Below are 14,110 nucleotides of genomic sequence, written 5' to 3' on the forward strand. Positions count from 1 at the left end.
GAAGTTATTTTTAAAACGTAAATAGCAAAGGCCACTTTATCGGTTTCAATAAAAAAATTGAATGTGTGATGCAAATTTGAGTGTTCTATTTGATTTTTCAAAAATCTACGCTTAAAAAATCACCCGTTAGTAATGCATAGAGTATTTAGGATGAAAAAAAAAAAAACCATTGCCAAACGTCGTAAATACTTATCTTAATTATTAATCTACATATATCACAGTCAGTTTTGGACTCACCATTGAATTAGAGAAAATAAGCTTTAGTTCATAATTTGAAGCATGCAGTGTTGAAAATAATTCGCCTCAACGTTTTGATGATAAAAATATAAATAAAAAAGGCATGGGCACTTACAAAAAAAAATAAAAAAAATCGGTCCGGAATTCGAACACAAATTTTGTTATAGATTACCTTACCATGTATGCAACAAGGAATAATAGGTAGAGATTTCTTACAGAAATACAGTTCTATTTAAGACAGAAAAATACTTTATTAATTTTAGAAATAACCGTACGACAATTTTATTCCTATTATTATTCGATCTTTAAGTTTAATTAAATTTTTTCCTATTAATAGTATCACTAATAATGAATGTGATACCGACAGAGTTATGAAAGTTTGTTATTGTACAATCTATGCGATAATAACTGTATATAAATGATAATAATGTTTTATTACTGAGTTATTTGTTCATTATCAGTCCAAAGTCGTCATCGGTTTAAAGTTGTAGCGGAGTTGATTTTTTTTTTTTTTTTTTAATATTTATTAGGTTTCATCCTACAGTGACCATTTCACCTCCATCGGTCCGATTATAGTTATTATTTCTCTTTTTTTTTGTTGTAGTCAAGTAATTTAATAGGTAATGGCCTGTTTAAGCAATCCTTGTTCGTTACCGAGTCATAGCTCAGCAGGAGCTGCTTTTGTAAACTTGGTGACACATTTGATGACAGCTCAATGCTTCATCACTGAGCCATGGCCAGAAAACCAGAGGCATCGAATCAAAGGTATTATGAAGCTTTACTTTTACAACTATCATTGAGGTAGGGTACAGCAGGACATATCCTGTTCAAAATCTGGAGCAGCCCATTTTGGGAAGTACCTCAACCAAAGATATATAAGAACTATATGTTAATTAAATTACATAAATAAGTTTGTAAACAAGATTAATAGCAACAGGCGATAATCGTTATACTGAAAACCTAAAGTGATACGTCGGACCACGTCGTAGATTTAGTATGCCTAAACACAGAACAACGTCACAGGACTGTCGATTTGTGGTTCTAATAATAAATCGCCTGTGGTTTTATAATGCATGTTTAACAAAAGGCATGGACATTTTGAACCCGTGGATGTTAATTTTAAATAAAAAAAAAAAAAACTAGAAACCCAAATCTAAAGATTAAATCCCATCCATTTTAAGAAAGTGTTGTTCAACGATTATTTAATAATAGTTAAAAAAAAAAAGCTAAAAAACAAACTTTTATATAAACTAGTGGTCGTCCAGTGGTCGAAATTCGACAATAATTCAACACGCAGACTTTAACAATAAACAAAAGAGTATATACTCGTGTGTATCAAACACATGGTAGGATTTGTAATGTTTTTTTTTTTTATTGATTAATGTATTTTTATGCATAATTTAAACCACGAGTGTGCTAAATTTCATACTCCTCCGTCCGCGCAATTTTCGTAAAAATGGGTAGAAAGTTTTTTTCTTAACGTATTAATATGTAAATAAAACAAACTAAACAGAAATAATCTTATCAAATTAGTCTATTGTCATCGGTCCTCGATAAGTCTACTAAGTTTAAATGAAATTCGAACGTTTGAAGTAGGTTAAAACGAAGTCTAAGGAGTCGGTTACAAACATACAAGTGAAGCTAATAAAAAGCGTGTAAAAATAGGAAGAGATTGAGAACATTTAATCCACAAGGGAAAGGAATTCCAAAGTCGAGCAGCATGTACAGAGTAATAATTTGTGGGATCTCGTATTTTAAATTCATATATGTTAGGTGAGTCCCAATTAGAAGTTCAGATTTAAAAAAATTAATAAAACAAAAAACGGCTTAATATTTTTCCAAATTTTTTTTTTTTTTGTTTAAAAGTTCAATCCTTCTCTTTTGCTGAAGCGTAAAGAGACTCATTTCGTCAACTATTAATAATATACTGAATTTCTGAAAAAGCAAGAATGACATTAGTATTGCCAGAGCCAAAATAGCCGATATGTCAAATCTGAACCGCTTATTGAGACAAGACATTTTACATTCACATACGTCATAACTTGTTTTGTTATTTTTATTTGTATCAATGTTATCTTAAATAAGTATTTTTTTATGTTCAGTTCATTTATTTCTTTCCTATTAACTTGTTTGCAGATGATAAGTTTGATTTCATTATCGTTGGTTCTGGAACGGCTGGATCGATTATTGCCAATCGATTGACACAGATTGAAGAATGGAAGGTCTTGTTAGTAGAAGCTGGTGATAATCCTCCAGTTGAAAGTATTGTAAGTAGTAAAAATAATACTATTTGTTAAGAAGATTTAGTTAAAACTAAGTTCAGATTCCATGGTTATTTAAAATATGCTGTGACGATTAAGAGCCATTTCACAAAAATCGGTAACAATCCGCGGAATCGTAACATTTTGACGTCGTTAATCTCAGTATTGGATGCAATAATATAATTTCTATTATTGAAATGTAATAGAGCAACCTTTGTTGTAGTAACACAATGCATCTGAATTTTGATTAATATTGTGTGTACAAAATTATTAAACTTTTCATCAACTGCCCCCTGTTTAAACGGTCGAAATGTATACTTTGAAGTCCTATTGTTCAATAATCTTTACCTTGAAACTGTTTAAAAAAATATCGTAATATGTGGAATATGTTTTTGTTGATACATAATTTAGATTTTTTTTCCATTTGTGTCTCCGTCAATCCATAGTAAAGTTACGAATATTTTCTAAATAAATACAATTTTAAAAGCAATATTTTTCTTAGAAAACTAAGAAATTTGAACGAACTATCTATACCTAAACTTACATCATTAAGGAACAGAAAAAAAATTATTTTTAATACCACGCATCCAACCCAGTATATTAGTAGTAGACGTGGGTTATAACAGGTGAAACATGTTACCTGTTATATCTGTTACTGTTATGGAAAAATAACAGATATCAATACCTGTTATAAAATAACAGCCTGTTATTTAAGTTTATGCGGATAACGAAGTTTGTTCTTGTAAATTGTAAACTGAACAATTCCCTTCATCAACCGACTTCCAAAAAAGGAGAAGGCTCTCAATTCGATTGTATTTTTTTTATGTATTACCTCAGAACTTTTCACTGGGTAGACCGATTTCGAAAATTCACTCACTTTTTTATTGAAAGACATTTTTATACCTAAATAGTTAAAAAATTTACACCTAAACCTAAGTCCTAACAAATAATAAGAAAACTAACTAACTATATACTATTTTTAACCGAAATCTAAACTATATATACAATGAATATAAATACTAAATAACTATTACTAACTAACAACACTAACTAACTAGCTATTAAACTAATTTAAAAAACAAGAAATACAAGAATCTTAAAATTTCTTCTATCACTTCCAAAATTCAAAACGCTTTGTAATTCGTTCGATTATGAAATTTTAATAAAGAGGGAATTTTAAAGTTTAAACATTATCAATCATAATCACAACTGAATATCATTCTTATTTCTCATGTTGTAAAGTTGAATTTACAAGGTTAATTTATTGATCAATCATGTCAAACCGGGATGACCCAATGTTTGGATAAGCAGTATGATTTCAAACGAGTGACACATATTTTATTTAACAATGTTTAGCTATTAAAATACTTATATTTAAATAATAAAATTGGTTTTACAGTACTTGATTCATAAAATATTATTTATTATTAACGTATTATAATATAAACATTTAGTTGGTAATATGTTTATTTATTTTAGTTTTAAATGGTTCACATAATATGGCACTACAATTCTTACAATGTATCCGAATAAGAAGACAATACATAACATGACCACATTTGGGAGTTAATTTTTCAATGACATTTGTTCTTAAAATCTATCAACTATATTTTTGGGGTAATAAATACTAGGTGCTTCTCTTTTTGGCATGGTATAGGCATTGTAGTGCAACTGAGAGGTAAACATGTGTAATTGTGAATATAAAAAACTAGGTGTTTCTCTGCTTTGCACGGCGCGATACTTATGAGCTAGAGTGAGATAAGAAAAGTTATAAGATTTTGAGAAATAACAGACTGCTTATAACAGTTGCGGTAACAAAATAATAACAATAGTATTTGGTATAAGTATTTGATATTTATATATCTGTATTTAATGTTATTTTAGATAACAGTTATTTCAAATTCAGAATAACAGTTGTTATTTGTTACTTTCAAATACCTGTTATTTTTATCTGTTCCAATAAATACGCCTCACGTCTAATTAGTAGAGCGCCAGCGCTTAGTTATTAAATACTAGATCGTTCAATAAGTCCCGAGACTAACCTAGAAATGGCGCATATATTAAAAACTCTTTTGATTTTTAAAAAGTACTGGCTATCAATACAAGAATATGTGTCAAATTTTTAAAAATGGAACAATAAAATTATTGATTTTGAAACATTTAAGTGACGCTACGGTTGTAATTTCGATACAATGGAAAAAAAACGAGTTTCGCTTGTTGATAAAACATTGTTTTTTAATGGGAAAAAATACCGTTGAAGAACAGCAATGGCTTATAAAATGTTATGCAGGATCAGCTCCCTCTAAAGCAACCATTTGTCGGTGGTATGCCGACTTCAAACGCGGTCGCATGGACACCAATGATGGGGAACGCTCAGGTCGTCCAAATGAAGCAGTGACTCAACAAAATATTAACCAAGTCCTCAAAATCGTATTGGAAGATCGGAAGGTGCGAGAGATAGCCGAGATAGTGAAGATTTCAGCTGGTAGTGTTTTCCCTATTTTACATAAAAATTTGGCCATGAAAAAGCTTTTTTCTAAGTGGGTGCCGTGTTTGCTTACAACTAATCAAAAGGAACAACATATCAATGATTCAGAGCGATGTTTGGCGCTGACGAATCATAATAAAAAGGATTTTTTACGTCGGTATGTAACAATGGATGAAACCTGGATATACCATTTCACTTCGGAATCCAATCGGCAGGCGGCGGAGTGGAGAGCGGCTGGTGAAAGCCGCCCGAAACGTCCAAAGACTCAGAAATCGGCCGGTAAGGTTATGGCGTCTATATTTTGGGATGCGCATGGAATACTTTTCATCGACTACCTTGAAAAGGGGCAAAATATAAATAGTGACTATTACATGTGCTTATTGGAGCGATTAAAGTACGAAATTGCGGATAAACGGCCTCACATGAACAAAAAGAAAGTGGTGTTTCACCAGGACAACGCGCCTTGTCACAAGTCCGTGAGAACGATGGACAAAATTAACGAATTGGGCTTCGAATTGCTTCCTCATCCCCCTTATTCGCCAGACTTGGCCCCCAGCGATTACTGGCTGTTTGCAGACCTCAAAAAAATGCTTCAGGGTAAGAAATTTGACTCAAATAGTGAAGTTATCGCAGCAACGGAGGCTTATTTTGAAGCCAAAGACAAATCGTTCTACACACATGGGATAGAAAAGTTAGAAAAGCGTTGGAGGGACTGTATCGCTCTTGGAGGAGACTATGTTGATGAATAAAAATTAATTTTATAAAAAAGACCTTTTTTTAGTACTTAGTCTCGGGACTTATTGAACCACGTGTTAGTTATTAATTTTTATTATACACCAGCTGTGCCCGCCACTTCGTCCGAGTGGAATTTAACGAAAAGTTATTTTTCAGTTCGCAGGCTTATGAGATTAATAAATTTTTAAAATAAAAGTAGCCTAAGTTACTCCTTATTACATCAGCTATCTGCGGTTGAAAGTCCCGTCAAAATCAGTCCAGTCGTTTCAGAGATTCGCCGGAACAAATAGACAGACAAGACAGACAAAAAATGAAAAAAAAAGTTATTTTGGTATATATACCATGTATACATCCATATGCATTTAGTAAAGAGCAGATATTTTAATATTACAGACACTCCAATTTTATTTATTTGTATAGATGTATACCTAACCCGCCTGCCCAGCGTGGTGACTATGGGCAAAACACATGAGTACACGCCTTTTTTTGACGCGAACTTGTGGAGGTCTTTGTCCAGCAGTGGACTGCAATAGGCTGAAGTGAAGTGGTATAGATGTATAGATTAGAAAAATATCAAGATGGTTTTTTGGTTGTCACACTATACACAGACCGTGAGGCTCGTGCGACTCGCGCGCTGGAACCAAAATTACCTAAACTTGCAGATTGAAAAAATGTGAAATGGCTCTTAACATACAAACACAAATTTCAAGTGTCAAAATGATTATGTAAAATTTATATTATAACTTTAAGAAAACTAAAAAGAAAAGTTTAGTAAGATATTTGGTAAACACCAAATTAAAAGGAATACTAATGTACTCCGGTAAAAAAGTCCTGATAACCGAAGTTTTAGGTTTTATCTTGTATATATTAACACAAAGTTAATAATTTTCATGATTTTAGATTCCAAACTTTTCTGGAGCAACTCACAGATTGGACCAAGTATGGCAATATTTTACTGAAAAAGATGAAACAACAAATAAAGGATGTTTTGATGGAAAATCATTTTGGCCTCGAGGCAAGATGCTTGGTGGCACTGGATCTATCAATGGTCTTCTTCACATGAAAGGCAGTCCTGGTGATTACAAACCATGGCATTTAAAAGATGGCGACGGTTGGGATTGGCAAAGTATAAAAAAATACTTCATGAAAAGTGAAAAAATGGTTGATCCACTGATTCTTAATAATCCTGAGTTACGAAATAATCACGGAACTGACGGAGAATTCGTCGTTGACAAATTAAATTTCACTCATACTGAAATTGCTAATAAGCTCATCAATGCATACCTTGAAATGGGATTAACTTATCTGGATGACTTAAATGGACCTACACAGATGGGAATTGGGAGATTACAAGGTGGAAATCACAAGGGCAGAAGAGTTAGTACGGCGACAGCATTTCTTAATCCGATTAAGAATCGTGATAATTTATATATTTTAAAAAATACATTTGTTAATCAAATTATTTTTGAAGATTCAAAAGCAGTCGGAATAAAAGCTACAGATATCAAAGGAAAATCTTTAAAGTTTTATGCATCAAAAGAAGTAATCGTGAGTGCTGGCGCAGTGAATACTCCAGTTCTTCTTATGTTATCTGGTATTGGACCAAAGCAACATTTGGAAGAACTAAAGATAGAGGTTGTTGCAGACTTGCCGGTGGGTGAAAACTTACAAGACCACGTACGAATACCTGTACCTGTCACTTTGAATACAAGAGCGAAACAGCTTTCGGATACTTTTTGGCTGAAAGCAGCAGCGCAATATTTACTGGAACAAGATGGACCACATGCTATCAACTTCGATCAACCTAATATTAACGCTTTTATTTCTGTACCAGATGGAAAAAAATTACCCGATGTACAAATTGATCATAATTATTTTCTTCCAAATACGTCATATGTTTATCCCATGTGTCGAAATATAATGTCATTTACGGATGAAATTTGTAAACAGTTCGAAGAGATGAACGCAAATAGCGAAATGATAATATTTTTCGTTTCCTTATGTAGACCATACTCGAGAGGGAAAATTCTGTTACGCTCTAAAATACCTACTGATCATCCAAAGATATATCCGAAATATTTCAATGATAAACAAGATATGGACATTTTCATAGAAAGTTTGAAAAGAGTTACTGATATAGTCGACACAAAAATTTTTAAAGAAATTGGAGCAAAACTTGAGAGAATAAAGTTTAAAGATTGCAATAATTTTGAGTTTCGTAGCGATGATTACTGGGAATGTATGGCGAGAACTTTGACATATAACGTTTATCATCCAGTAGGAACAGCTAAAATGGGAGCAGCTGATAACCCAACCAGTGTAGTAGACAATGAACTAAGAGTTCTAGGTATAAAAGATTTAAGAGTAGTTGACGCAAGTATAATGCCTACTATTACTAGTGTAAATACTAACGCGCCTACGATGATGATAGCTGAAAGGGGTGCTGATTTTATTAAATTAGAGCACGTTCTGAGAAAAACAAAAGACGAATTTTAGACTTGATTGGTAAAAAACACTAGTTTTAAAAGAAATTAGTCGACATCGAACATACCTATTAAAAATTAAACATCAAATGTTTATTTAATAAAAAATGTATAAATATTATTTTATTTACATCATTGATTTTAGTGATACGTTGATTATAATCGGAGAATACTTTTTTTTTTCAATTACTATTACGCTAACGTTTTCCACGAATGTCGCCAGACTGACTATATAATATAAAAAGGGTCATTTATTTAACCCTTTCACCGCCTGAGTTGGATTTATCGACACAAAACCCTGTGTACTATATATTTAATTTCTAAACGTATTATGATGTTTTAGCCTAAAATACATTTTTTTCTCGAAAGTTTATCAATTCAACCTTTTAATTAGTGTTACAATTCAGATTTACTATATCAAGAAACAAAATAAAATACTATTTCAATTAAGGTAAATTTACTAATATTATCCCGGAGAAAGTGTATTGACTTCCAACGCCTATGTCGTATTTATCCGACAGTAGTGATGAGACATAATGTTAGAATTTATAAGATATGGAATATTCATAAACAAAAATATTATATTAAATACCAAGTTATTGAATAAAAAAAAGTACATTAAGTATGTAATTGTTATTTAATAATGATGTATTTAATGACGTGTATCGATTTTGATAATTCTGTTTTTAATCGAAAGCTGATGCTTGTCTTGTAGTCCCATTTAAGTTTGAATTAAACCTACTTTTTAAGTTATCTTTGATGAAGCGTACTAATTTAACTGTTTTTTTTTTCAATTTTTTTTCTTTCTTATAGATTGTGTTAGTATCAGTCTGGTTTTTTAACCAAAAGTACAGACAAAAAAAATTACAGAGAACCTCCTCCTTTTTTGAAATCGGCTAATTAAAATAATTTTACACACAATATTTAAAATAAATAGCTTTACATTTAGTTAAAATTATACATACTTTCTCATCTACAACAAGATGAATGCCGTCTCCTCCCGCAGGGAATATATAATGTTGGAGAGGTGTTGGTCTGTACTCGGTGTACACTACATGACAAGGCTGGGAATGTAAGCGACACACCCATTCGGCGAATTGGCGCGCATTTGGAATTGTAGCCGACAAAAACACGTAGTGGACATTATCTGGCAATAAAATCAGAGTCTCTGCAAAGGAAAAAACAATGTTTAAAACTATTTCTGCATTGTTCAATAAACTTATAATTTTAAATTGTTTGTAAATTTAATTGAATTACGAAATACACGGTGATTTTATAACCGTTTTGGAAACGAAATATTTTACTTTGGAATCATCTATAGTACATATAAAAATGGATAAATCAATTGTAATGTTGACTAAAAAAAAGTTTCAATTTTAATATTCATTTTTATTCGATCGACTTGGAAAGTAGTAAGGCACTGATCATTCATTCATTATTTTATATGAATGAAACACGTCCGTGCGCGTTTCGGTTGATAAAAGTATACCTATAGGCGCGAGCTAGCGAGTACTTACGTAGATAGACTCGTTTGTCCTTCATACTTTACACGGGCTTAGGACCGTCAGAAATACCTATTTTATTTAAACTTCTTTTCGATTATTAACCACGATTGTTCTTTTCACAACAAATCAATTTATAAACGGACTGTAGGTATAAACTTCAGGCGTATTTAAAAAGTCGGAGTTTTCTACAGAATAATTAACTTACATACCTATTAACAGTTTATTTACACTATTTACACTTCTCTGTATCGAAGCAACTGCTCAAAATGGAGTCCGCTGCGTTCAATACACAAACGTACGCGTTTAATACAATTGTCTTTTAATTTTCTTAATGTGTCTTGATCACTTTTCACTTTATCAAAAGCGTCCACTATCGCAATGCGTAAATCATCACAGCTTTCATATTGACTGACGTGTATAACTTTTTATTTCCGATCACAAGAAAAAATCCAGGGGCGTTAAGTCAGGACTTCCAGGTGGCCAAGACACAGGCCCTCCTCGACCTATCCACCTATCACTAAACTCACTGTCCAGGTACATCGTCTACTAACTCAGATATTACTCTCCTTAACATCTCTAAGTACGAATTGCCGGTTAGATGACCTTCAATAAAAATAGGCCCTATTAGTTGGTCGTTAATAATACCGGCCTACACGTTCACACTGAAACAAACCTGGTGATGGTTTTCTCGTATCAAGTGGGGGTTAATTAGAGCCCAGTAATGCTCATTGTGCACATTGTATAGTCCCACTCGAGTAAACAGTGACTCGTCCGTCCAGAGTATGTTGTCGTTTGTATTATTTAACAACCACTGGCAAAAGGCGATTCTTTCCGGTGCGTTGTTTATTACGTGAGCCTTACGAAAATGATACGGGTGTAATCCTTGTGTACGTAATATCTTCCATACGAAGTTTTGGCTAACATCGAATTCTCTTGCTGCCATCCTTGTCCTCCGCCAGGGATCGCGCTCGAAGTACTCAATAACATCTTCAAACTCCGCCGAATAATAATTTAAACGTCCTTGACCTTGTTTACGCATGTACCGCTATGGTATTACTGACCGACTGAAAGCCAGGGACGCGGGACGCCGACGATTACAAGGACAAGTGAGCAACGCCTTCATTGGTCGACTCCGGCGCAACTCGGTAGCTTTGTTTTTATTGGCTAATACGATTTTGTGACTCGCTATTAAAACGTATAGTATTTCTATTTTTAGAATGTACCTACCGTGTAGCGCTACTACTGGTTCTCACTTTTTATCTGTAAACGATATGAATATCGACTTTGATGAAAAAAAAAAATACATATATTATTAAATTAACGTTATATATAGGTTCTGTTATTGATAAATAATTCAAAATTTTCGTTTCCAAAACGCTTTCAAAATCACCCGGTATAAACATTTTGTTATATTTAAATAAAATACAATTAATATAATTCATATATTATTATAGATATATTTTTAATAATTATTTCGACAGTTCGATGCAATGGTATCAAATCTTTTTGCCTTGGTAAATATTGTGTAGAATTACACTAATAAAATATTACTTAAAAGTGTAATTTGTGATCCCACCTTCCCACACAACACCTCTCTCTTTATCTCTCATATAATGTATCTCATCAAATACGACCCAACCAACTTCTCGCATAATTTCTGATCCTCTATACAACATATTTCTTAAAATCTGTAATGAAACAAAATCCACAAATTTATAATTTTTTTTTATATAAAAAAAATCTATATCAATTTATCTAATTATACAATCTGGCTTTTAATTTTTTTTTTATTTATAATAATAATATTAATAATAATGGTTTATTCACACTCACATACATCAATATACAGACAACTTAAAGACTAGACAAAAAAATCAAAATTACAAGATAATTACTCCATTGAACTATAGGTAAATACCAACATAAAAACAATAGCAATAATTTAAAAATATATATATAAAGAAAATGAAAAATATGAAAAAAAAAAGAAATTGACAATCTGCATAGCAATGAATTTATGGGAGTACTGAAAAGGATGACGCTTAGCATTTGTTGGAGAATCAAGATCCTTCAACACCGATTTTCAGACACAAAGCAATTCAAAGCGGTTATCATTAAAAAAAAAAACATTAATAAAACCATAACAATAATTAATATTAAAAATTGGTACACATATAAAAAATTCATAAAAATAAATATGAATATTTCTACATATCATGAGAATCGATACACAAAATTAATTTATATGCAATTCAAGTTACAACCGGGGGCACAAACCGCATTTCGAGTAGTGATTTACTGTTTGATTATTGCATGTTGTGATTACCTTTAAAAAGAAATACAATTAAACTTCTTTAATCTATTAAGTAAAATATTTCTTTTTGTTTTATTTCTGTAATTTTTATTGGTAATCCTAATAAATAAATAAATAAATAAATAAATAAATATAAATAATTACTAAATAGTTAGACTTCCTTCAAACAAACAAAACTTATTAAATATAATATATATTAAATATAGTAAGTTTTGTTTGGTCTTTTAGTACAATTGAATTATAATATGAATGTGTTTTTCATACCATAAAGTTTTATGTCTCAACTATGGCCTTTTCAGTGGGTAACCCATACCATTTCAATGCATTACATGTTTTCTATCTTATACTACTCAGCTGCGTAAAGCTACAGCTGCCTACAGTTACAGCATTTAACTATTAAATCTCACAGAAAAAAAAAAAAAAACATTAAAATGACGCATTGGCGCAACGGTCAGAGCACTGGTTTGTGACTGGCGGTATTGGGTTCCTTCTCTACACATGACAAACATTTGTATTGGCCATACAGATGTTTGCCGTGGTCTGAGTTTTTGTGCAGTCCTTGGTGGACATCCCACCGTGCCTCAGAGAGCACGTTAAACCGTCGGTCCCAGTTGTTATTATGTACACCTAATAGTGATTGTTACTCATAGTAGGGAATATATCCGCCAACCCGCATTGGAGTAACTCTGAGCTCTGATCCTTCTCCTACATGGGGAAAAAGTCCTGCAGTGGGGTATTACAGGCTGAAGCATATTAAAAAACCAAGAATGTTCAAAATCATAAGCATAATTTAGTTTTTACCTCCGTTGTCATTATGAGACATGATGCAGATGGATTAATAGTGACATCTCCAGTAATCAAACCCACGTCGTGGAATTCTTCTGAAAACTCTCTGTATTTCTGATTAGAGAGGGCCTTGATCGGGGTGGTGTATATCACCCTCTGCTTATTTTTTAGAGATAATGCAATTGCATACCTAAAGAAAAGGATTACTTAACATTTTATATGTGTTAAAAATAATTGAAAATCAATGCAACCAAAGACAGCCACATCCAGACAATTGGATGTTTTCTTACTATTTTTCTTATATGACGACTAGATATTCTTTACAATTTTGTTCAAAAATAAATAAATATTAACACTGGACAGAAAATTAAACATTACTTATACGGTAAAATTATATTGGAAAAAGCTAAGGGACTTAAAGAGTAGTTTAAGGATTTTATTGTCTAGAAAATACTCACTCTGCAACAACAGTTTTTCCAGCAGATGTATGAGCAGAGACCAGCACAGATTGTAGGTTGTCAATACATAAAATGGCTTCTTTTTGAAAAGGGTCAAGTATAAAACTATACTGCTTAGCAGGTTCGGACGTAGTTTGTATTAATGGTGCATACTCATGATTTGGAGGTATAGCTACTTCATGAGTACAACCTTCATGTGTCTCTAGTGTGTGTATTACTATTCTTGAACTTAACATTTCAACACTGAAAATAAAAAATGATTAAACAATATTATTCAAATAATTTAGACATTTTTTTTAATTTCAATTTTAAATTATGTTGTTATAACCTATATGAATTGAAATATTCTTAATGTAAATCAGTTTGTGAGTGTAATAAAACTTACTTTATATCACTCATTAAATCTTCTTCGTCTTCTTCTTCCTGTTTTGGTTTTTTTGTGTCTGCATATTGAACCTCTTCATGCGGTCGTTTCTTGCTGGAAGACAAATTTTCATCAGGTATTCTAAAATCAAATTATATTTTATGATTTTATGCTTAAAATATCCTTATCACAATTCAACCCAGTTGTATACACACAGTAACGGAGGTTATAATACTAACGTTTTTTCATTGGGGTCTATATTTGGCAATTGAGTCGCAGCTTCGTTTTGGACTGATTCTTCAAAACAATCAAATATACTGTTTATGTCAGTCATTTTCAACGAATATTAATGGCAATTTAAAAATGCCATACACATAGAACAATTAGGCAAGTTATTTTACTCTTTGCTATAAACTGCATGGACACAAAACACAATCGCCGAAATACCAACATTATCAACCATAGAGTATTTAAATTAC

The 14,110-nt window shown here is 31.9% G+C and overlaps 2 protein-coding genes and 1 long non-coding RNA gene across 3 annotated transcripts in view; 1 reads left to right on the plus strand and 2 right to left on the minus strand.

The window, feature by feature from the left end:
• LOC123657490 (exosome RNA helicase MTR4) overlaps positions 1-14,110 on the minus strand; it is a 29,100-nt gene extending 14,990 nt beyond the window's left edge. The window contains exons 1-6 of the mRNA XM_045593036.1: positions 13,871-14,110; positions 13,653-13,772; positions 13,268-13,510; positions 12,825-12,999; positions 11,286-11,397; positions 9,170-9,372 (exon numbers count right to left, since the gene is read on the minus strand). Coding sequence (XP_045448992.1) covers positions 9,170-9,372; positions 11,286-11,397; positions 12,825-12,999; positions 13,268-13,510; positions 13,653-13,772; positions 13,871-13,965 — 948 coding nt within the window. The 5' untranslated portion in view covers positions 13,966-14,110. The remainder of the gene's footprint in view (positions 1-9,169; positions 9,373-11,285; positions 11,398-12,824; positions 13,000-13,267; positions 13,511-13,652; positions 13,773-13,870) is intronic.
• On the plus strand, positions 696-8,279 carry LOC123657481 (glucose dehydrogenase [FAD, quinone]-like). The gene is made up of 3 exons (XM_045593026.1): positions 696-1,002; positions 2,374-2,504; positions 6,622-8,279. Exons 1-3 carry the CDS (start codon positions 861-863, stop codon positions 8,215-8,217), a joined length of 1,869 nt encoding a protein of 622 aa, XP_045448982.1. The 5' UTR covers positions 696-860; the 3' UTR covers positions 8,218-8,279.
• Positions 2,079-8,839, minus strand: LOC123657500. Its single transcript, XR_006743716.1, has 2 exons — positions 8,558-8,839; positions 2,079-2,110 (listed from the first exon to the last, which is right to left on the minus strand). It is a non-coding gene; the product is annotated as an uncharacterized LOC123657500 (long non-coding RNA).

This window comes from Melitaea cinxia, chromosome 1 (assembly GCF_905220565.1).
Source record: "Melitaea cinxia chromosome 1, ilMelCinx1.1, whole genome shotgun sequence".
Lineage (NCBI taxonomy): Eukaryota > Metazoa > Arthropoda > Insecta > Lepidoptera > Nymphalidae > Melitaea > Melitaea cinxia.